At 40.9% G+C, this 23,347-nt stretch overlaps 2 protein-coding genes and 2 long non-coding RNA genes across 11 annotated transcripts in view; 2 read left to right on the top strand and 2 right to left on the bottom strand.

The window, feature by feature from the left end:
* LOC115186769 (tripartite motif-containing protein 16-like) overlaps nt 1–23,347 on the top strand; it is a 452,306-nt gene that overhangs the window by 110,757 nt on the left and 318,202 nt on the right. The window lies entirely within an intron of this gene.
* On the bottom strand, nt 12,050–16,292 carry LOC115186773 (uncharacterized). 7 transcript variants are annotated; one of them, XR_003875899.1, is made up of 4 exons: nt 15,178–16,292; nt 13,332–14,294; nt 12,763–13,033; nt 12,050–12,498 (listed from the first exon to the last, which is right to left on the bottom strand). It is a non-coding gene; the product is annotated as an uncharacterized LOC115186773 (long non-coding RNA). The 7 variants fall into 7 exon arrangements; XR_003875896.1 differs by having other exon boundaries at nt 12,763–13,470; nt 13,569–14,294; XR_003875898.1 differs by having other exon boundaries at nt 12,763–13,470; nt 13,637–14,294.
* On the top strand, nt 18,223–21,112 carry LOC115186771 (uncharacterized). Of its 2 annotated transcripts, XM_029746276.1 has the most exons (5): nt 18,223–19,131; nt 19,441–19,538; nt 19,681–20,165; nt 20,274–20,750; nt 20,885–21,112. In XM_029746276.1, the coding sequence occupies exons 2-5, from the start codon at nt 19,468–19,470 to the stop codon at nt 21,049–21,051; spliced, it is 1,200 nt and encodes a 399-aa protein (XP_029602136.1). In that variant the 5' UTR covers nt 18,223–19,131; nt 19,441–19,467; the 3' UTR covers nt 21,052–21,112. The 2 variants fall into 2 exon arrangements, with proteins under 2 accessions (XP_029602136.1, XP_029602135.1); XM_029746275.1 differs by having other exon boundaries at nt 18,223–19,538.
* On the bottom strand, nt 20,878–22,097 carry LOC115186776 (uncharacterized). Its single transcript, XR_003875903.1, has 2 exons — nt 21,779–22,097; nt 20,878–21,020 (listed from the first exon to the last, which is right to left on the bottom strand). It is a non-coding gene; the product is annotated as an uncharacterized LOC115186776 (long non-coding RNA).

Raw genomic sequence — 23,347 nt, 5'->3', positions numbered from 1 at the left:
TGAGGTTTCTCTCCTGTGTGTGTTCTCTGGTGTACAATAAGACTGCTAGACTTAGTAAAACTCTTCCCACATTGATCACAGCTATAAGATTTCTCTCCTGTGTGTTTTCTCTGGTGTGATAACAGGCTGCCTAAGTGAGTAAAACTCTTCCTACATTGAGTACAGCTAAGAGATTTCTTTCCTGTATGTGTTCTCTGGTGTACAATCCATTGGCTAGATGTAGTGAAACTCTTCCCACATTGAGTACAGCTATATGGTTTCTCTCCTGTATGTGTTCTCTGATGAATAGTCAGACAGCTAGATATAGTAAAACTCTTCCCACATTGATCACAGCTATAAGGTTTCTCTCCAGTGTGAATTCTCATGTGTACTTTTAGTGATTTTAATCTGAAGTAACTCTTCCCACAATCAAAACAGAAGTGATATTTCTCTCCAGTGTGAATTCGCAGGTGTACTTTTAGTGAATTTGATCTTGAGAAACGTTTCCCACAGTCAGAGCAGCAGTATGGTTTCTCTCCTGTGTGTACTTGCTGGTGTATTTTATGTTCTGATGAAGATTTGCAACCTTTCCCACAGTCAGAGCAGCAATGAGATTGATCATCTGTGGGTCTCTGCTGGTGTTTCTGGAGGTGTTCTGATGTGGAGAGACTCTGCTCTGCCTTGTCAGCATCATGATCTTGTTGAGGCTCCCCAGAGGATCCACGATAGCCACATCTCTCTCCTGTGTGAACAACAAAGTCAGACAGATGGTTAAAGGCCACAACAGCAGAAATCTACTGTAAAAGGTGATGCTGTCTTAAGAGAAGAAGTAAGGCTTCTCTCCTCTGTGTGTTCTCTGATGACCCTTTTAGCTCAGCTGTTGATAAAAAACTAAATCTACAGTCAGATCAGTGATAATGCTTCTCTCCTTTATGATTACCTTGGTGTCTTTTTAACTGGGCCAGTCGAGAGAAACTCTTTCCACAGTCAGAGCAGGAGTAAGGCTTCTCTCCTGTGTGTATTCTCTGATGAACTGTCAGAGACCTTGATGTTGTGAATCTCTTCCCACAGTCATTACAGGGATACAGATTCTCTCCAGTGTGTGTTTTAAGGTGTATTTTTAGCTTTGATAGAATTGGGAAAATCTCACAATGTGGGCAGTGGTGAGACCTCTTAGCTCTGTGATCTTCCTGCTGTTGCTCTCTGGATGTAGAGAATGGAGACCATGTTGAGACAATCTCCTCCTCCTCTTCTTCTTCTTTAATGTTGACATTCAGCTCCAGTGTTTGACTGCAGTCTTCCAGCTTCACTGATTCCATCTCTGGATCCTGCAGTGCAAACTGGGCTCCACTGTCACAATCAGGACCCAGTGACTGTAGGTTTGGACTCAGTGTGGAAGGAGAGTGGCAGGCTGGGATTGTCCTCACTGTTGACGTTACCGACCTCAGACTGTAGTAATAAAGAGAAAAGGACAGCACAGTTCTTGCATTTTCCTTATTCTAAAGAATGGTGTGCGCCTACCGGAACTTCCTGTTCCCCCCCCCCCCCCCACTACTACAGTGCAACAGCGACATCTATTGGACTTCATCCTGAAGTGATTTGTCTGTGTTTCTAGTCTAGAGGTTAACTGATCATTTCATGGTATGACTGTAAACACTGATAAAGTATCATATACATCATGTTGGTATGACTGTAAACACTGATAAAGTATCATATACATCATGTTGGTATGACTGTAAACACTGATAAAGTATCATATACATCATGTTGGTATGACTGTAAACACTGATAAAGTATCATATACATCATGTTGGTATGACTGTAAACACTGATAAAGTATCATATCCAAATAATCTCAAAATTAAAATTCAAGTATTATATGGCATTTTAAAGATACTCTACTCGTTAATCCAATCACATTGTCTTATTTCAAAAAGGCTTTACGGTGAAAGAAAAACAGATTATTTTAGCATCTCAGCAACAACAACAAAATTTAAAAGCGATTTTCCAAGCACGATAGCCATCACAAAACCAGATATTCAGCTAAAATTAAGCACAAACCTTTGACAATCTGAATCAGATGACACTCCTAGGACATCATGTTAGACAATACATGCATTTTTTGTTCGATCAAGTTAATATTTACATCCAAAAAACCCAATTTTTACATTGGTGCGTGACGTTCAGAAAATGTTTCCTCCCCATAACATCCGGTGAAAAGACACATTTAATTTACAGAAGAACTCATAAAACGTTGAAAAAAAAATACAACAATTATTTAAAGAATTAGAGATAATCTACTCCTTTATGCAACCACTTTGTCAGATTTCAAAAATAACGTTACGGAAAAAGCAACATTGTTCAATATTCTGAGTCCAGAATTTAGCCTTCAATGCTAAGCTATACAGTTAGCCTTCAACCACGGCGTCGACAAATCTCTAACAATATGTTGGAAATATTTACTGACCTTTTGCTGATCTTCTGGCGGAATGCACTCGGATGGGCTCCCACTTCCACAAGAAAAATGTTCATTTGTTCTGCAAAAGTCCATCATTTATGTCCAAAATAGGTCCGTTTTGTTGACCCGTCCAGAACTACATGTTACCATGCCAATGTGGCGTAGACGAAAGGGCCAAACAATTCCATTACCGTTTGTAGAAACACGTCAAACGATGTTTCCAATCAATCCTTTAGGGTATTTTTTAACGTCAAATGGGGATAATTTAACAACGGGGCTGTAGGTATTCAGTCATACAAGAACAAATAAAAACAACAGCTAAGTCACGTGGATGCGCGTCATAAGACACCTTTTCTCTGATTGGCCAGGGATTGAACGAGACAGAATTTTCTGCCCGGTAACAGATGACGGAATGAAAGAAGTTCCTAAAGATTGTTGACAGCCAATGGAAGAGTCAGGATTTACGTTGCACCTACGATGTCTTTGTAGTTTTTTCAAGGTGATTCAAAAGAAAAACTACATTTCGAATTTCTCCCACTTCCTGATTCAATTTTTTCTCAGTTTTTTTTGCCTGCCATATGAGTTCTGTTATACTCACAGACACCATTCAAAAAGTTTTAGAAACTTCAGAGTATTTTCTATCCAAATCTACTTATAATATGCATATTCTATTTTATGGGCCAGAGTAGTAACCTGAGGAGGAGAATCACTTAGCCTTTCAACTAATTTTCAAATGATAGGATGCCTATTTAAAAACACTTTTTCAACATTTCAAGATAGCAGTTAATAAGATCAAACTGAACTAAAGACAGCTGTATAATTTTTTAATTCATTTTGACATATTGTTTGGGACCACTTTTTTTGCTCTGTTTGAAGGCTGTCAGCTTCTTCTCAGGAAGAGAATCCCTTAGCCTTTCAACTAATTTTGGGTTAGTTCGACTAATTTTGGGTTAGTTCTCTCAAGAAGAACTAACCTATCTCAACACGACAGAAAGTAAGACAGGGAAACCAATCTCAACATGACAGAAAGTAAGACAGGAGAACCTATTTCAACATGACAGAGAGTCAGTCAGGAGTCCCTGACCTTATCTTCTCTCAAGAAGATGTCTGGTAGGCCCATTTAAATACCTTTTTTGGACATTTCAAGATAGCAGATGTTTGAGTTGGGTCTATTAACACAGCTGAGAGTTGTTAATTTTTTCATTTTTTCATTTTTGACAAAATGAGCAGTCCTGGAAGTGACAGATTTTGACTCATATTGAGTGATAAGATTGAGCTATTTAAAAACACTTTTTCAACATTTCAAGATAGCAGTTAGTTCAGTTTGACTTTATTAAAGGCAGCTGTATATTCTTTTTTTGACCCAAAAATATTCTATGTTCACGCCCACTTTTTTTGCACTATGTTTGAAGGCTGTCAACTTCTTGTCAGGAGGAGAATCACTTAGCCTTTTAACTAATTTTCAAATGATAGGATGCCTATTTAAAAACACTTTTTCAACATTTCAAGATAGCAGTTAGTTCAGTTTGATCTTATTAAAGACAAATGAATCCACTGTGTCTGCCTTTCCACTGTGAAGACAGGTTCTACTGCCCCCTGCTGTCTGTTGATGGTACTACTACTAGACACAGCGGCAGAATAAATTAAACTAGACATTTGTTTTCATTTCAAAACCAGAGAGCAACCGCTGTCCGGTGAAGTCCACACAAAGCGTATTGCATGTAACCAAACAGTTAGGTGACCTGCAGCACGGTCAAAGCAAAATATATGTTTCAGACGTTTTAGGGACGACAAAACGACTATTGCTTTAAAACGACACAGAGAGTTCAGCACCTACAGTTACGATCTGTCTTTAATTTTGCCCTTTTTTAAAACCATAAATTTGGATTAGCACAGCTAGCACAGCTAGCACAGCTAGCACAGCTAACGCAGCTAGCACAGCTAACACAGCTAGCACAGCTAACACAGCTAACACAGCTAACACAGCTAGCACAGCTAGCACAGCTAACACAGCTAGCACAGCCAACACAATCAAAGGAAGCCAAATGCTCACTGGCTTCCCTTGCCTTCAACGCTACGGGCAGCAACAATGTTATACTCTTTATGACCAGACAGCATCAGACAGGACTGAGACAGACTGTTTCACTGTCCAGACAGCATCAGACAGGACTGAGACAGACTGTTTCACTGACCGGACAGCATCAGACAGGACTGAGACAGACTGTTTCACTGACCAGACAGGACTGAGACAAACTGTTTCACTTATCAGACAGGACTGAGACAGACTGTTTCACTGACCAGACAGCATCAGACAGGACTGAGACTACCCCAAAGACAACGTGTGTGAAGCAAGAGCTTCCTGTGACAACCGGAAGTTGTTAAAAACAGCCTAGAGCTATTGTCATATGGCCACCTGCAGATAGTGAAAATTACGCAACTCAACCATGTGTCATTCAGTCAATTATTAAGGTAGAGACTTCTTATTCAGGATTCTGTTTATGTCTACCCCAAAGACAACGTGTGTTGAGTAAGAACTTCCTGTGACAACCGGAAGTGGTTAAAAACAGCCTAGAGCTTTTGTCATATTTCAACATGACGGAGAGTAAAGTCAGTCAGGAATCCCTGACCTTGTCTTCTCTCAAGATGTCTGGTAGGCCCATTTAAATACCTTTTTTGGGCATTTCTAGATAGCAGATGTTTGAGTTGGGTCTATTAACACAGCTGTGAGTTGTTAATTTTTTAATTTTTTAATTTTTGACAAAATGAGCAGTCCTGGAAGTGACAGATTTTGACTCATATTGAGTGATAAGACTGAGCTATTTAGAAAATCCCTTAGCCTTTCGACTAATTTTGGGTTAGTTGGACTAATTTTGGGTTAGTTCTCTCAAGAAGAACTAACCAATCTCAACATGACAGAAAGTAAGACAGGGAAACCAATCTCAACATGACAGAAAGTAAGACAGGAGAACCTATTTCAACATGACAGAGAGTCAGTCAGGAGTACCTGACCTTATCTTCTCTCAAGAAGATGTCTGGTAGGCCCATTTAAATACCTTTTTTGGACATTTCAAGATAGCAGATGTTTGAGTTGGGTCTATTAACACAGCTGTGAGTTGTTCATTTTTTCAATTTTTGACAAAATGAGCAGTCCTGGAAGTGACAGATTTTGACTCATATTGAGTGATAAGACTGAGCTATTTAAAAACACTTTTTCAACATTTCAAGATAGCAGTTAGTTCAGTTTGATCTTATTAAAGACAGCTGTATATTTTTTTTTTTTACCCAAAAATATTCTATGTTCACGCCCACTTTTTTTTGCACTATGTTTGAAGGCTGTCAACTTCTTGTCAGGAGGAGAATCACTTAGCCTTTCAACTAATTTTCAAATGATAGGATGCCTATTTAAAAACACTTTTTCAACATTTCAAGATAGCAGTTAGTTCAGTTTGATCTTATTAAAGACAGCTGTATCATTTTTTTATTCATTTTGACATATTTTTTGGGACCACTTTTTTTGCTCTTTTTGAAGGCTGTCAGCTTCTTCTCAAGAGGAGAATCACTTAGCATTTCAACTAATTTTCAAATGATAGGATGCCTATTTTAAAACACTTTCTCTACATTTCAAGATAGCAGTTAGTTAATTTTGAGCATATCAAAGACAGCTGCAACTTTATTTTATTAATTTTCACTATGTTCTTTTTTTTTACCCAAAATTATTCTAAGTCCACAGTCTCTGTCATTGAACTATGTTGAGTCGTGTGCCTGGTGATTGAACAGGTTACCAGGTGTGTTTTTGAATATAGTTCTTAATGGCTTTAGTGGTGTGCTGGGGTCCATTGCTTGCTAAGGGGGAACCTCCCACCCGGGTTCAGCCAACAGGGGGCGCACCCAGCCCCTCTAGTTAAACTGAATGTCTCTCTCTCTCTCTCTCTCAGGCTATGAAAAAAGCCCCACCTCCTCTCGCTCAGCCATTCTAACAGTGGAAGCCAGGATCTGTGAGAAACTATGATAATAAACTGTGAACAATAATGAAGCCATGTTTGTCTTTGTGAGTGAGGATTTATTATTTAATTGTGTGATAACTTTAATTATGTGATCCATCCTCTGTTTCTTAACTGAATAAACATTTTAAGATAGCAGTTGGTTCAGTCTGATCATCTCATGTACTGTTGGAACTTTATTTGAATCCTTTTTCACAATTTTTATTTTTATTTTTTTTATGACAAATTCCAGAGCCTCTGTATACATTTGTACACATTTTTTCCCCACTCTCTACTTTGTACAATGACAGAGAAAGTGGGACTCTGTCGTTTTTTCTGACAAGTTCTCTCATTGATCTCAGGTTCAGCCACCAAGGGGGTCACCCACCCTCCATGAAAACTTTCATAGGCTCTCTTTCACTCAGTAATCATGTAACAAGTGGACAGGCTCCCAGAGGCAGGGCAATCAAAGGCTCCAAGTCACTGAAGTGCCCATCAGCCCAGCCATTGTTATTATTCCTACCAGCCGTTCTACATGCAAACAATTTAAAACACTATAGTAAAAATTATTTATATTTTCTAGTCTGAGAGGTTCTGAATAGAACCTGTTTCCAAACAGTATGAATAATAACAATGGCTGGGCTGATGGGCAGTTCAGTGAGTTGGAGCCTTTGATTGCCCTGCCTCTGTATTACTGAATGAAAGAGAGCCCAGCCCTGAAATGAATCACCCTGATGATCTTCTAACCTCAACATAACAATGACGTAGGCAACCACCTTGGATGGACAATCAATGCAAGGTGTTAATCTCATCTCCTGAATGATCAATTTAACACAACTTTAAACACAGGGTTTTTTCTTGTTTCGATATTTAAATGTTGAAAAGGGTTGTGCCTATCTGAGTGTGTATATAATGGCCTTCTCCAGAGAAGTCATTCTCAATAGAACTTTATACTGAGAGAGAACACACTTCCAAGGAGCTGATTTTGGATTGTTACCTTTGCTGTATTCTGAAAAAATTTAGTTGAGAAATTACTTGGAGCAAGATGGCATCTGCTACTGGTTCAAGGTAAGATATCTCTTTATTCATTCAATATATATATTACTGTAATTGTCTTGCTGTTAATAAAAATGTTATTAGTAGTTCTGCCAGACTTAGGAAGGTTGGAATTAGGGCAGCAGGCAATGTATTCCTATTGAAAGAGATTTAGAGGTCAAGGCTGCACCCTGTTTTAACTCTTAAAACCTCTACGGGCCACGGTGGCAGTATTGAGAATTTTGAAAAAAATACGTGCCCATTTTTAACTGCCTCCTACACCAACTCAGAAGCTAGGATATGCATATTATTAACACATTCGGATAGAAAACACTCTGAATTTTCTAAAACAGTTTGAATGGTGTCTGTAAGTATAACAAAACTCATATTGTAGGCAAAAACCTGAGAAAAATAGATTTAAAAAAAATGAGAATTTAGTGGCTGTACTATTTAGTGTCATTGTTTATTAGATACCATAGTGAGAAAGGATACAGTTCGCAACTCCTACGGATTCCACTAGATGTCAGCGATCTTTATAAAGTTGTTTGAAGCTTCCATGATTAACAGGGAGCAAATTAGAATGCATTGAAGTTGACGTCCGTGGGATGTCGTCACTTCCATTATGGCCTGCACCTGCGCAATCATGAGACACGAGACATTTTTAAAAAACGTTTTTCTAGACACAGGTGAAGTCGGGTTGAAACATTACTGATGTTTCACGTTAAAAATGGCTCTAAAGATTGATGCTAAACAACGTTTGACATGTTTGAACAAACATAAATAGATTATTTTTGTAACTTTTTTAACTTTTTGCCGTGACTTCACACACCCCCCCCCCCGCGCTACTTTTTAGTAGCCACCGAAGCGCTAACAACATGGAACAACTTGGAGTTATTTGGACATCAATTATGAACTTTGTCAAAAGAAACCACATTTGTTGTGGACCTGGAATTCCTGGAACTGCCAATGGATGAAGATAATCAAAGGTAATGGATTATTGACAATAGTATTATTGATATTACATGGTTACAAGATGATGCTAAACTAATTAGGCTAGCTTATTGTTCTTAGCACAGCACCTGGTTTATTGCAACTTGTGATTTCCCAGTAAAGTTATTTTGAAATCTGGCAAGACAGTATCATTTACGAAATGTTAAACTATAATTATTTGAATGACAATATTATAATTTACCAATGTTTTCGAATAGTAATTTTGAAAATTGTAACGTTGTTCACCGGAAGCATTTCAGAGAAGAAAAAAATCAGAATTTCACCGCTACTGTAAAATGCGGTTTTTGGATATAAATATGAACTTGATGGAACAAAAAATGCATGTATTGTATAACATAATGTCCTAGGAGTGTCATCTGATGGAGATTGTCAAAGGTTGGTGCATAATTTTAGCTGGTTTCTGCTTTTGGTGACGCCTGACCTTGAATTGAAAATGGATGTTTGTACTTTTGTGGCTATGTACTGTCCTAACATAATCTAACTTTATGCTTTTGCCGTAAAGCCTCTTTGAAAATCGAACAATGTGGTTAGATTAAGGAGATGTTTATCTTTTAAATGGTGTAAAATAGTTGATTGTTTGAGAAATTGAAATTATTAGATTTTTGATGTTTTGAATTTCCAGCCTTGCTAGCAATCCCGTCTCAGGGTTCATTGCTAACCCGTGGCCTCAACAGGTTAACCACTTCCGGTTGTCACAGGAAGTTCTTACTCAACACACGTTGTCTTTGGGGTAGACATAAACAGAATCCTGAATAAGAAGTCTCTACCTTAATAATTGACTGAATGACACATGGTTGAGTTGCGTAATTTTCACTATCTGCAGGTGGCCATATGACAATAGCTCTAGGCTGTTTTTAACAACTTCCGGTTGTCACAGGAAGCTCTTGCTTCACACACGTTGTCTTTGGGGGAGTCTCAGTCCTGTCTGATGCTGTCTGGCCAGTGAAACAGTCTGTCTCAGTCCTGTCTGATAAGTGAAACAGTTTGTCTCAGTCCTGTCTGGTCAGTGAAACAGTCTGTCTCAGTCCTGTCTGATGCTGTCCGGTCAGTGAAACAGTCTGCCTCGGTCCTGTCTGATGCTGTCTGGACAGTGAAACAGTCTGTCTCAGTCCTGTCTGATGCTGTCTGGTCATAAAGAGTATAACATTGTTGCTGCCCGTAGCGTTGAAGGCAAGGGAAGCCAGTGAGCATTTGGCTTCCTTTGATTGTGTTGGCTGTGCTAGCTGTGTTAGCTGTGCTAGCTGTGTTAGCAGTGTTAGCTGTGCTAGCTGTGTTAGCTGTGCTAGCTGCATTAGCTGTGCTAGCTGTGTTAGATGTGCTAATCCAAATTTATGGTTTTAAAAAAGGGCAAAATTAAAGACAGATCGTAACTGTAGGTGCTGAACTCTCTGTGTCGTTTTAAAGCAATAGTCGTTTTGTCGTCCCTAAAATGTCTGAAACATATATTTTGCTTTGACCGTGCTGCAGGTCACCTAACTGTTTGGTTACATGCAATAAGCTTTGTGTGGACTTCACCGGACAGCGGTTGCTCTCTGGTTTTGAGATGAAAACAAATGTCTAGTTTAATTTATTCTGCCGCTGTGTCTAGTAGTAGTACCATCAACAGACAGCAGGGGCCAGTAGAACCTGTCTTCACAGTGGAAAGGCAGACACAGTGGATTCATTTGTCTTTAATAAGATCAAACTGAACTAACTGCTATCTTGAAATGTGGAAAAAGTGTTTTTAAATAGGCATCCTATCATTTGAAAATTAGTTGAAAGGCTAAGTGATTCTCCTCCTGACAAGAATTTGACAGCCTTCAAACATAGTGCAAAAAAAGTGGGCGTCAATCATATTTGTGAACATAATCCCTAGCTGTATATTGCCGCTTTCCATGTTGTCTGTAGCTTGTGAGGTGTGGAAACACTGTTGCTTTAATGGATTTTGTCTTGTTGCTTTTTCTTCTATGTTGCTCTGTCTGTATGCTACGTCTTGCTTGTCCTATGTTGCTCTGCGTGTGCTCACTGCTCAATGATTGTCTATTTGTAATTGTTTTTTAATAACCTGCCCAGGGACTGCGGTTGAAAATTAGCCGGCTGGCTAACTGGCTTAACTGAAACGTTGATAAATGTGCACTGTCCCTGTAAAAATAAAATAAACAGAAACCAACGTTGAGTTGAGGTGCAACCAAAAACTTGAATGATCATAGAAAAGGAAAAAGCGCAACTCTTGCTCACTATAAAAAATGCATTGCTTTATTCAAGCAAGGTTAAAAGATTAACGTTTCGGCCTAGTCTATGACGATATGCAAGTTGTGTTTGCCCAGGAAAAGGGAGACCCAGACTCACCCTGGTTCTTGAGGGTTGAAGACAGCGAAAAAGTATCATTAAGTAAATGGGACTTTTCAATTCTTGAATACAAATCTTTAATGAACATGAATTTAAATACAATTGACTTGAGGATCAGAGCATGCAGGCTGACTGGCTAGCCCTGAAGGCCCTCTGCCTCTACCTCTGTGTGGTTCATAGGCACTCACATAGGCACTCACACAAAACAATATCCCACATCGCAGGTGGGACAAAAAGGACACACTAAGTATGATCCCCAATGAGAGGTAACGATTATCAGCTGCCTCCAATTGGGAACCATATACACACACCAACATAGAAATATAATACCTAGAAACCCCCCTAGTCACGCCCTGACCTAAAACACCATAGAGAACCCCGAGGGCTCTCTATGGTCAGGGCGTGACACAAGCTGAATATTGAATATAACTGTGATTTCTGTGGAATGGAAAAGGAGACCATTTTTGCATTTGTTTTTTACCTGTATTTATAGCAGAATGTTTTGGATTGACATACAGAATTTTGTTACAAAATAAATAGGGCCGGTTGTACTATTTAATGGTTTTGATATAATGATTTATTTCAGAAATTCTGACGAAGATAAAGATGTAGCATATTTAATTCAACTGCTAATAATACTAGGTACATTTCATATTCACAAATGCAAATGGTCCTAATTCAAAACCTAACCTTTTTTCACTTTATAAATGAGTTTAAACAATATGGCATCACTAACTAAAATGAAAAACAAAAAGGCAATTAAAACTTGTAGTCTTAATGAATATGATTTGTTTGTTTAGGATTCCTGGCAATGTAAATAGTTTGTTAGTACGCTTGTTTGCATGTGACTATTCCTCTTTTGTTTGATGATATTTGTTAATAAAGAAAAGTAAAAAAGAGTGCCCTGTAAAAGTTGAAGTCATATTGAACAACTACCAGAGAGAACCTTCTCTACATAGGAATTGCATACCATATTTTTTCCCATACATCAAAATAATACTTTATTGTCAATCAGCAATTACTTACTTAGATAAGGCCTCAACAAGGCCCCAGTTCATGGTTGAAAATAACTTATGTCAGTGCCAATGAGTTACACTGAGTGTATAAAATATTAAGATCACCTGCTCTTTCCATGACATATGCTGACCAGGTGAATCCAGGTTAACGCTATAATCCCTTATGGATGTCACTAGTTAAATCCACTTAAATAAGTATAGATAAAGAGGAGGAGAAAGGTTTAAAAAAATATTGTAAGGCTTGAGACAATTGAGACATGGATTGTGTATGTGTGCCATTTAAAGGGTGAATGGGCAAGACAAAATATTTACATGCCTTTCAACAGGGCATGGTTGTATGTGCCAGGGGTACCAGTTTGTGTCAAGAACTGCAATGCTGCTGGGTTTTTTACGCTCAACAGTTTCCCGTGTGTATGAAGAATGGTTCACCACTCAAAAGACAATTTGACACAACTGTGGGAAGCATTGGAGTCAACATGGGCCAGCATCCCTGTGAATGTGTTGTACACTCAGTACATTAATAGTATTGGTACCGTGTTCTTGCCGTAACCTGTAAAGCTGGAGCAGCCTGCGAGGCAGGGGGAGGTGTAGGTGATGTCATTGTCTGAACACACAGGGTCCCACTCCCCAGCCAAGCAGGAGCAGTCTCTGTTACACTCTGTCAACAGGCTGCCATCGTACACCAGGGGACCTGGGGGACAGAGAAAATGGCTGGGAATAATGATGTTTAAATAATTGTGTCTGAACTATCATTGACATAGGCACAGTGACAAAATAGCCAGGAATCCTGGCTCAGTAACAACCATACTGTATATTCCCACAAGAGGGAGCCCAGGAAGAGGCCCATGTGTGTTTTGGTCTAACTCTCCCTCATATTCCACTGATCAAAACTTTTGTTTTTATGAACCCACACACCCCCCAACCAACCAACCAACCAATCAGATGTCATATTTACCCGTTGTAGGACACGGTCAGACCAGCCACCTTAACGTTGTCACACTTAGTGCCAGACTGCAGAAGGAGGAGGTGGTAGGCCATGAAGGAGGTGACGAAAGACAGCTGGGTTCCAGACACAACGCCAAGCTTATACCTCTTCATCAGTAGACCTCCCAGGAATATCCCCACCGCACCCACAGGCAGGTTCACCTCACCTGGAAAAGTTATACTCACACGTCTTTAGTGCTGCCAGTGTGCTGGAGTTTCATTTCCACTCATGTTCAACAAACCTACAGGGGATGGGAGAAAACAAAAAAAATAGAATTTAATGCCATTCAACATCAATACTGACAGGATGGAACATTTCAGTTGGAGCATGTCCATGTTTCTATGGCTTCGTTAAGACAGGCAGCCCAATTCAGTCGTTTATTTGAGTAATTGGTATTTTGACCAATCAGATATGCTCTGAAAAAGAGCTGATGCGAAAATATGTAATGTGATTGGTCAAAAGATCAATTAGTGGAAAAAATATCATAATTGGGCTGCCTGTCTAAACGCATCCCTTGTCTCTCTGTCTCTGACCCAAACCTCAGTCCTTGCATCGATTACAGAGGGCTGAAAAGGATTACGATCAAGAATCGTTATCCCCTACCCGATGTCCGCCACCTTGGAGTTGGCCCTAGGAGCCCAATTCTTCACCAAACTGGACCTCCGCAACGCTTAAAATCTGGTGAGAATCAGGGAGGGAGATGAGTGGAAAACTGCTTTTAACACCCCTAGTGGTCACTGAGTATTTAGTCATGACCTTCGGAATATCGAACTCACCGGCATTCTTTCAAGCATTGATCAATGACACTCTTAGGGATATGTTGAATGTGTTCGTCTTTGTTTACCTCGACGACATCCTGATCTTCTCCAAAAACCCTTCCGGAACACATTCGGCCCTGTCCCACCTCACTCAAGCAGGTTTTTGCTGGAATCTCGAGGCTGACAGGGCATTCATAGAGCTCAAGGGACGTTTCAACTCCGGACCCATCCTCGTTCATCCTGATCCTACTCGTCCCTTTGTGGTAGAGGTGGACGCCTCGGACACCGGAGCTGGTGCGGTCCTTTCACAGCGGAACGAGGAGGACAAGAAACTGCACCCATGCGCGTTTTAATTATTATTTTTTACTAAAAATGGCATATCAGTTTGGATACTAGGCTGCAACAACATAGCAGCACATAAAACAATGTTAGGGGTTTGACAGTAGAGTCATGGACAAACGCCAGTCAATCAATTAATAGGAACAACTAGAAAACTGGACAATATTGAGAGCAGACTCTGAACCACAAGAAAAAAGAATCATACTGTAGTCTGTATCTAGTTTTTACTACATTAATTCTAAAGCAACTCAATGTTATTGTTGATACCCATCTCAAAGCTGCAGTCTATGAGTCCGATGAGAGAGCTGGACAGGTCAAAGTGTCTCTCTGAGTGATGACACACTTCATGTAGGTCCCTGACAGAGCTTTGGTGAAGGAGGCGAACGACAGGGCCACAATGAACTGCTGACAAATACAAGAGAGAGAACATTAGTGTGTGTTTGTCCGTGTGTATGTGCATGCGTGGATGCGTGTGCAGACAGAGTGCATGTGTAGCTGAGGTGGCCTGCAAAAGTAAAAAGAACGGACACAAGTTTACGTCTGCAAAGTTCTGGCGCTTTCTTTATTCTGAAGAATGTTTTTTTTCTCTTGTTCAATTGTCTATTTTCTTGTTAGTACTTTGAAAATATTCACATCAAACAAGTGCACATTTTAAATTACACAACATAAATGCACTTTACCTAAAGCACAACTCAAAAATGTTCCACAAATAACCCTGTCTTAGTGTATGGTTTCACATGAAAACCACAATGTATTTCACATTCATACAATAGAAACACCTATATATGAAAACATAACTGAATGTTTTTCTATATACCGCTACCTCTATAGAAAACTGACAACAATACATTCAGCTTTAAGATAGTGGCACCTCCAGAAAATCGTCTCTCTCTCACTGTATGCACTAAAAGTCCACCAGACTGAGCGTGCTCGGCCAGTTTACCAGCTAGTGAGCACAATTTTACACAAAAAAAACTATAACATGTAAAACCAACTCAGAAATCCCTAACAAATGGATTCTTTATAACAAATCTCCTAGACAAAATCCAGTACAAGTAAGCTACTCAGTAAACATAGTCTCTGTGACTCGTAAATCGTTTTTTACCTCAGCTAGCATCAAGCTAACATATACTCTCACTCAATGTAAATCACATTCTTCTCTCACTCAGTTCGACACAAAGCCAAAACAAGACCTTTCCTAACGTGATAATACCTTGACAGAGTTGTTAAATAGCATGTTATTACATATTGTGTATATATTTGAACGTTTGGAAGTTCTGTTACATACCTGTAATAGTAAAAAGAACAGACCCAGTTTAGCTCAGTAAAGTTCTGATCCTTATTCAGCAGAATGGTGAGCGCTTGGCCAGAACTTGCTGTTTCTCCTGCTACAACAGTGCAACAGCGCCATCTATTGGCCTGATGGACTGCTAACGCTAAAGTATGTAGAAAATACAATTTAGATTAATTAAGACAAATACATAAACAAATTGGGGGGGAAATAAATAATAAAGGAGTGTCCGTTTTTAATGACTTTGTTTTCAACCCATTACACAAGCGTACATGTGCATTTTAAAGCATAATTAAGAACCTTGAGTGTGGAACTGCAGGGCGTTTGGTGGCCTGCTTGTCAGGGACACACAGTTCCTGTTGGCTGGTCAGCTTCGCTCTGTCCTCTGCTGAATCACCCATCCTATCCAGTCAGATACGCAAAAACCACATCAATTTCACATGTGAACACGGGAAGTGTTCCAAAAACATGTTTTCATGTAATCTTATGTGAAGATAATGTGATAACATGTAAAGCAACATGTGATTACATTAAACTACACATGTGAAAATGTGATTTTGGCATGATTTTCACATGGTTTTCACATGATTTCACATAAAATGTCAGTTGAAATCATGTGGTTTTTCTGTAAGGGCTGGAATATAAGATGCATTTTGATGTTATGTTTGATGTTACATGATCTTGAAAATGCAATGTTCTTTGAGGTTCTTCCATGTTCCTTTCCATGTATTTTCCATTTTACTTTCCCTCAGTCCTTTTCACTTTCCTTGGCAAAACAAGCTCTGTCTCCGTCAAGACTTATTCAGTGCCACCATGAATTGAAAGCAGCTTCTGACGGATTTTAAACCATTGAACAAATAGTTTTATAATGAAGAGTAGACCCTACTAAACACCCTTGATTCTTTACACACACATTGAAAGCCAAAAATCTCAAATTTGGACTCATCAGACCAAAGGATAGATTTCCACCAGTCTAAGGTCCATTGCTCGTGTTTCTTGGCCCAAGCAAGTCTCTTCTTATTATTGGTGTCCGTCCATAAGTAGTGGTTTCAATGCAGCAATTCGACCATGAAGAACTTCATGGCTACTTCAAAGAATCTCAAATATAAAATATATTTGGATTTGTTTAACACTTTTTTGCTTATTACATGATTCCAATTGTGCTATTTCATAGTTTTGATGTCTTCACTATTATTCTAAAATGTATAAAATTGTAAAAATAAAGAAAAACCTTTAAATGAGTTGGTATGCCCAGACGTTTGACTGGTACTGTATATATTGTGATATTGCAAATATGGTACAATCCAGGGGTGCAAAGCTCTTGGAGACTTACCCAGAAAGACTCACAGCTTTAATCGCTGCCAAAGGTGATTCTAACATGTATTGTGAATACTTATGTAAATGAGATATTTATGTATTTCATTTTCAATACATTTGAAAAAAATTCAAAAAACATGTATTCACCTTGTCATTATGGGGTATTGTCTGTAGCTGGGTGAGATGATAAAAAAAAACTATAATTTAATCCATTTGGAATTCAGGCTGTAAGAAAACAAAATGAAGAATAAGTTAAGGGGTATGAACACTTTCTGAAGGCACTGTATATCTGCAAGAAAGTGATAAATGAGCGACTCTTTGAAAGGGGGTCATATAAACAATGCCTTATTTAAAAAAAAATTGCTATCATGCTATAATCGGCATAGTTTCTCAGACCAAATCTTCATTCTGTAAAATAAAGTAAAATACACGCTCGTACAATACATGCTACAGGGAATGCAAAAAAAATGGCTTCTGCAAAGCACATATACATTGTCTAATCAACATCCACACATTGATTTCATTCTTCGGGTCTTTATTCAAACACAAACACACTTGGAATAACATGCTCTTTCAGTGTCTTGTTGCAGGTTGTGCAATGTTCAAAAGCGTGTGAGGGATTAGCATTAATGTGTGTGGAGTCAAGTTTGGACGGTCGTACATATGCAAATAGCCGAGATTGTGTATATATATACATACATACACACTGCTCAAAAAAATAAAGGGAACACTTAAACAACACAATGTAACTCCAAGTCAATCACACTTCTGTGAAATCAAACTGTCCACTTAGGAAGCAACACTGATTGACAATACATTTCACATGCTGTTGTGCAAATGGAATAGACAACAGGTGGAAATTATAGGCAATTAGCAAGACACCCCCAATAAAGGAGTGGTTCTGCAGGTGGGGACCACAGACCACTTCTCAGTTCCTATGCTTCCTGGCTGATGTTTTGGTCACTTTTGAATGCTGGCGGTGCTTTCACTCTAGTGGTAGCATGAGACGGAGTCTACAACCCACACAAGTGGCTCAGGTAGTGCAGCTCATCCAGGATGGCACATCAATGCGAGCTGTTGCAAGAAGGTTTGCTGTGTCTGTCAGCGTAGTGTCCAGAGCATGGAGGCGCTACCAGGAGACAGGCCAGTACATCAGGACCGCTACCTCCGCCTTTGTGCAAGGAGGAGCAGGAGAAGCACTGCCAGAGCCCTGCAAAATGACCTCCAGCAGGCCACAAATGTGCATGTGTCTGCTCAAACGGTCAGAAACAGACTCCATGAGGGTGGTATGAGGGCCCGACGTCCACAGGTGGGGGATGTGCTTACAGCCCAACACCGTGCAGGACGTTTGGCATTTGCCAGAGAACACCAAGATTGGCAAATTCGCCACTGGCGCCCTGTGCTCTTCACAGATGAAAGCAGGTTCACACTGAGCACATGTGACAGACGTGACAGAGTCTGGAGACGCCGTGGAGAACGTTCTGCTGCCTGCAACATCCTCCAGCATGACCGGTTTGGCGGTGGGTCAGTCATGGTGTGGGGTGGCATTTCTTTGGGGGGCCGCACAACCCTCCATGTGCTCGCCAGAGGTAGCCTGACTGCCATTAGGTACCGAGATGAGATCCTCAGACCCCTTGTGAGACCATATGCTGGTGCGGTTGGCCCTGGGTTCCTCCTAATGCAAGACAATGCTAGACCTCATGTGGCTGGAGTGTGTCAGCAGTTCCTGCAAGAGGAAGGAATTGATGCTATGGACTGGCCCGCCCGTTCCCCAGACCTGAAACATGCACCTGGATAATCACGTCATGAATCAGGACGGGCTCCTACGTCCTCATATACACATTATGACATAATAAAGAGCTTAATCTTTCACGAAATAAAGACATAGAAGCATACCCAATTATACAGGTTCTACACATTCCATTTCTCCATGGCAATAGAATGTAAACATTCTATTTTGCGCCAAACATCGCCTACAACTCAATTCTAAGTGCAGCATATTGGACGACGCCACAGTCATTGATCATTCGCGACTTTAAGTCATTCCTGTTATCTCTAGAGCATCCCGTATATCTACAGCGCTGCATTTCTTTCCCATCTTACCATGGATAGGGTTTGGTGCATTCCGGAGTTCACTTATGGTCCCACAAAGGTAATCTTAGGACAAATTCATTTTAGCATAGTGTAAATGCCTGTGCATAATGTGCATAACAAAGCATCATTATTTTCATTATCTTCAAATGAATTCTGTAGAAGCAGCCTTTATTTTCAGACTCTGCAGGCCTGCTGGGAGGAAACATATTACAATAAACAGGTAAGATTCATCCCACAAAAACATAAACAACAGAAAGAGAGTTGTATTTCAAGACAGTTTAGAGAAGTTGGTCATAAGAGTTCTTAATATAACTTGCAAATTGTCAGGCATGAGTAGTGGTGAAATGTTGCGAGAGGCCCTTCTGAAAGCACATGATATGGTATTTCGTGGCATGGTCTCACACCTTACCTCATCTTGCAGAAGAAGCTCATGGTCCATTATCTGCTGCTCCAGAGTCAAGGCCAGGTCCCGCCCCATGTCACCACGGAGCACATGAGCAACTGGCTGGTGTCTCAGGGCAAAAAATCCCTTAGGGAGAGGTGAGCACCACGTCAGCACTCACCTTCACTGCCATTCCCTGCCACCAGCAGCACTAAAGGAGGTGTGGGTAAAATAAACAACAGAAAAATCACAAGCCAGGAAAGTTGAATTGCTCTGTGTTTTATTTGAAGGGTGTGGAAGGAAACCCTGGAGGAGGGAAACGACCTCGCTCGGCTGGTAAGAGAATGAGAGTTAGAGACATACTACAAGTTAGTGAGCTCTTTACTAGCCTTTCAACAACGAGTTAGCACAGCAGGATAGATCTGTTGTGAAATTACACTAATGGGACTTACTGTTTCATTCTGCAGGCCTGGGCAGTAAACACTTGCCTAAAAATGATGGACATAGAGCACGAGGCTTTCTGCAAGCTCCGCCGCTCCATGCACTCCACCTCGCCAGCTGACATGTGAGTTCCATGTACTGCCCTGCATATGACTTGATCCATTTATCTACACATCTGGAACTACGCAGAAACAGACTAAGACAGTGTTCTCTGTGAGCACATTGCACATCGTTTAGCTTTGTCTTCTCCTTTTTGTTGATTTCAGCGATCCTAAAGTCCACAGCATCGTGGAGAGAGCTGTGAGGAGCATTCTGGGCGAACAGTCCAATGAGCCCCGTAGCAACCTGCTCAGCCCATCTCAGGTGGTGGTGGAGGTGGTGCCCAGGCTCCTCCTGGCCCTGTGGCTTCAGCCAGAGGAAGGCCATTCAGAGCACCCAATCCTAATAAGCGGGATGGCCGTGGGCATGGTGGCGGCCGTAGTGGAGAAGCTCTCCTGCATGTTAAAGGACCCTTCACATCACATCCCTTTCTCCCGGGCTGCTGCTTTTGAATCTGTGCGATCGATCCTCGGGAGAATCAGTCAGTCCTTCTCCACGGATGACCTGCAGAGCCCTTTTTATATGAGCTCTGTCTGTGCCTTTGTGGCGGACGAGGTGCAGAGCTGCTTCCAGCCCCCTGCAGCCACCCTACCAGTCCCCCCTGTCCTCCCGGTGGCCGTCTCCACCACACGACCAGCTGACATCCAAGCAGGTGAGTAGCAATGATAGAGAGCACTCTGACAGATGCCTGTTCTGATGACATCTTGGTGCCTTGTAGTAGTAGAGATCATCAGGATTGTTATTGTCACCCATAACACAGACCCGGCATCTTCCCACCTGGAGGTTGTGAACATCACCCCTAACACAGAGGCAGACCCGGCTTCTTCCCACCTGAATGATGTGGACATCACCCCTAATACAGAGGCAGAGCCCATCTCTTCCCTCTTGGAGGTTGTGGACGTCACCCTTAACACAGAGGCAGACCCGGCATCTTCCCACCTGGAGGTTCAAGACATCACCCAAAAAACAGAGGCAGACCCGGCTTGTTCCCACCTGAATGTTGTGGACATCACCACTAATACAGAGGCAGACCCGGCTTGTTCCCACCTGAATGTTGTGGACATCACCACTAATACAGAGGAAGATCCGGCTTCTTCCCAACTGAATGTTGTGGACATCCCCACTAATACAGAGGCAGAGCCCATCTCTTCCCTCTTGGAGGTTGTGGACGTCACACCTGAAGAAAGGACTCTCACGATGGCCGTCTTCGCCACTCTGCCAGCTGACATCCAAGCAGGTGAGTAACACTTAGAGAGCACTCTGACAGGTGCCGTTTGTCATGACATCTTAGTAGAACCTTTCAACTGGCCAGTGTTTAGAAGCTACGGTTTGCATTTGTTTACATTATGTTCCTCCTTTTTCCCTTTTCAGAGGATGTTGCTGTGGTCATCCCGGATGTCACCCCACACGTCACCAAGGACGTGACACTGGATGTTCCATGCAGAGCTAGGAAAGGGTCAGTCAGGCGATTTTTTTGCAGGCTTTGGAGGGCAGTGCGCTGCTGCGCCTGCCAGAAGGAAGAGGAGGAACAATATTAATTATTCATCAGACCTTCAGAAATGGGATTGAACCATAGACCATTAAATTATTCGCATTATAATTGGACTCAATTCTGCTTTTCTATCTGTTTACTACTTAATTTCAGAACTTTTCTATAAACTTTCATTTTGCAAGTGTGGAGTAGTTTGTGTAAATAAGTGGAAAACATCCACATTTTAATGCTTTTAATAATTTACTTAGTACATTTAAAAAAGATTATTTGACAACAAAAAAACGAAGGGAAAGGAAAATGGCAGACGGAAAGGAGGGTGGTGTGGCAGGTGCCGCTTCTCATACGAATGCTGTTATTTTATGTAAAACATCAGGTGTACGCCGACCCCAGCTAAGTAACTCATGCAAAGATTTAAAGCGCAATGATGTGTTTTATCTCCAGTACATTGCCATGATTGTCAGTTATGTAGCTGCTCTACTGATAATCTCAGTGCGTCCTTGCTGGGATGACGCAATCAATCTACTGCCGGAGAATATCAACACCAAACACATTGGTTCACCGTTCCACGGGAGCGGACAGTACACAGCATACCATAATGTTCTGAATAATGGCCAAGTCTACCTCGCTCCCTATTCCACTGACCTGCTTAGGCGGAACAAACACAAGTCCAACATTTATCGGAAACTGTTCAACTACCTGTTCACTACCCTCCTGCTCTCCGGGGATGTGCAACTCAATCCTGGGCCTAACATCACCGAGCCAGCGATACTCACTGCAGTGGATGGCCTCGTCCACTGATCGTCGCCGCTGCGGAAGTGGGGGAGTGCTATGGTCTCATGGTTTCTCTCGACTCTTCAAACATACACAAGTCGCCATTTGCTGGTACGCAAGCTGTTTTAATAAGTTCCCCGCATCCAGTGCAAGCGGGAGGGATTGTTAATTGCGCTACCGAACTGCCCCTATTCAAAACGAAACAAAACGGCCTAAACCCAGCCGTCAGAAAACACAGAAAATCTAACTTTTTTCAATGTGTCAATCACACTATCTGAGCAGCTAACCGATCGCTGCAGCTGTACATAGTCCATCTGTAAATAGTCCACCCAATCTACCTACCTCTTCCCCATATTGTTTTTATTTACTTTGCTGCTCTTTTGCACACCAGTATCACTACTTACACACCATCATCTGCTCATCATCATCTGCTCATCTATCACTCCAGTGTTAATCTGCTAAACTGTAATTACTTTGCTACTATGGCCTATTTATTGCCATACCTTCTCATGCCATTTGCACACACTGTACATAGACTTTATTTTTTTCTATTTTGTTATTGACTGTACGCTTGTTTATTCCATGTAACTCTGTGTTGTTGGTTCTGTCACACTGCTTTGCACTATCTTGGCCAGGTCGCAGTTGTAAATGAGAACTTGTTCTGAACTAGCTTACCTGGTTAAATAAAGGTGAAATAATAAAAAACTCTCAAGTCATCTGGGACCCACGATCTAAGCCCAAGGGACTACCAGGGGGGCACTTGAACATTCGTAGTGTCATTCCAAAAAGTGATCAAATTCAACATCTTCTCACAGACTCCAACCTTGACTTCCTCTGCCTTTCAGATACATGGCTCCATAAAAACTCTCCATATGCTGCTTTGATTGTGCCTGGCTACAATGTTTTCAGGAGAGACAGGATTGAAGGAAGAGGAGGGGGTCTGATGATTTACATTAAAGAACATATCCGATGTAAACAAATTGAGTGGTCATGTGATAATGAACTAGAATGTATTGGCCTGAACGTTACACTGTCTCCCCAAATGTCTTTTACCATTATTGGAATGTATAGACCACCTTCCACCAAAAGTGTGTGTTTTGATCAGTTTAATAACATGCTTAGGGAATGTGATTTTTGGAACGAGGTCATCTTAATGGGAGATTTTCATATTAATTATGAAGACAAGTCTTGTAGGAAAACCCTCAAATGGATCACTAATACCTTTGACCTTACACAACTAGTTAAAGGGCCAACCAGGGTGACTTGTTGCTCTAAAACACAGATTGATTTGGTGTTCAGTAATACACCAGAGAGAGTGACGAAATCATTCAATATGGTTACTGGGCTGTCTGATCATAAGCTGACACTTATAGCCAGAAAGCTTTCTAAGAGCAGGTTTACCCTCTCTACTGTTAGAAAGACGGATCAACTAAGAATTCCTAAGAGTGAATTAAACTATTTTGAAATCACAATAAAGGGAATTAACTGTAATGATCTCTTGTCCTATACAGATGTGGAAGCTGATAGTCAGGTTTTTCTATCCACAATCCAGACTACAATAAATGGTTTCC

The sequence above is a fragment of the Salmo trutta genome, unplaced genomic scaffold (assembly GCF_901001165.1).
Source record: "Salmo trutta unplaced genomic scaffold, fSalTru1.1, whole genome shotgun sequence".
NCBI classification, from domain to species: Eukaryota; Metazoa; Chordata; class Actinopteri; order Salmoniformes; family Salmonidae; genus Salmo; species Salmo trutta.
This window is presented reverse-complemented; position numbering and strand designations above follow the sequence as displayed.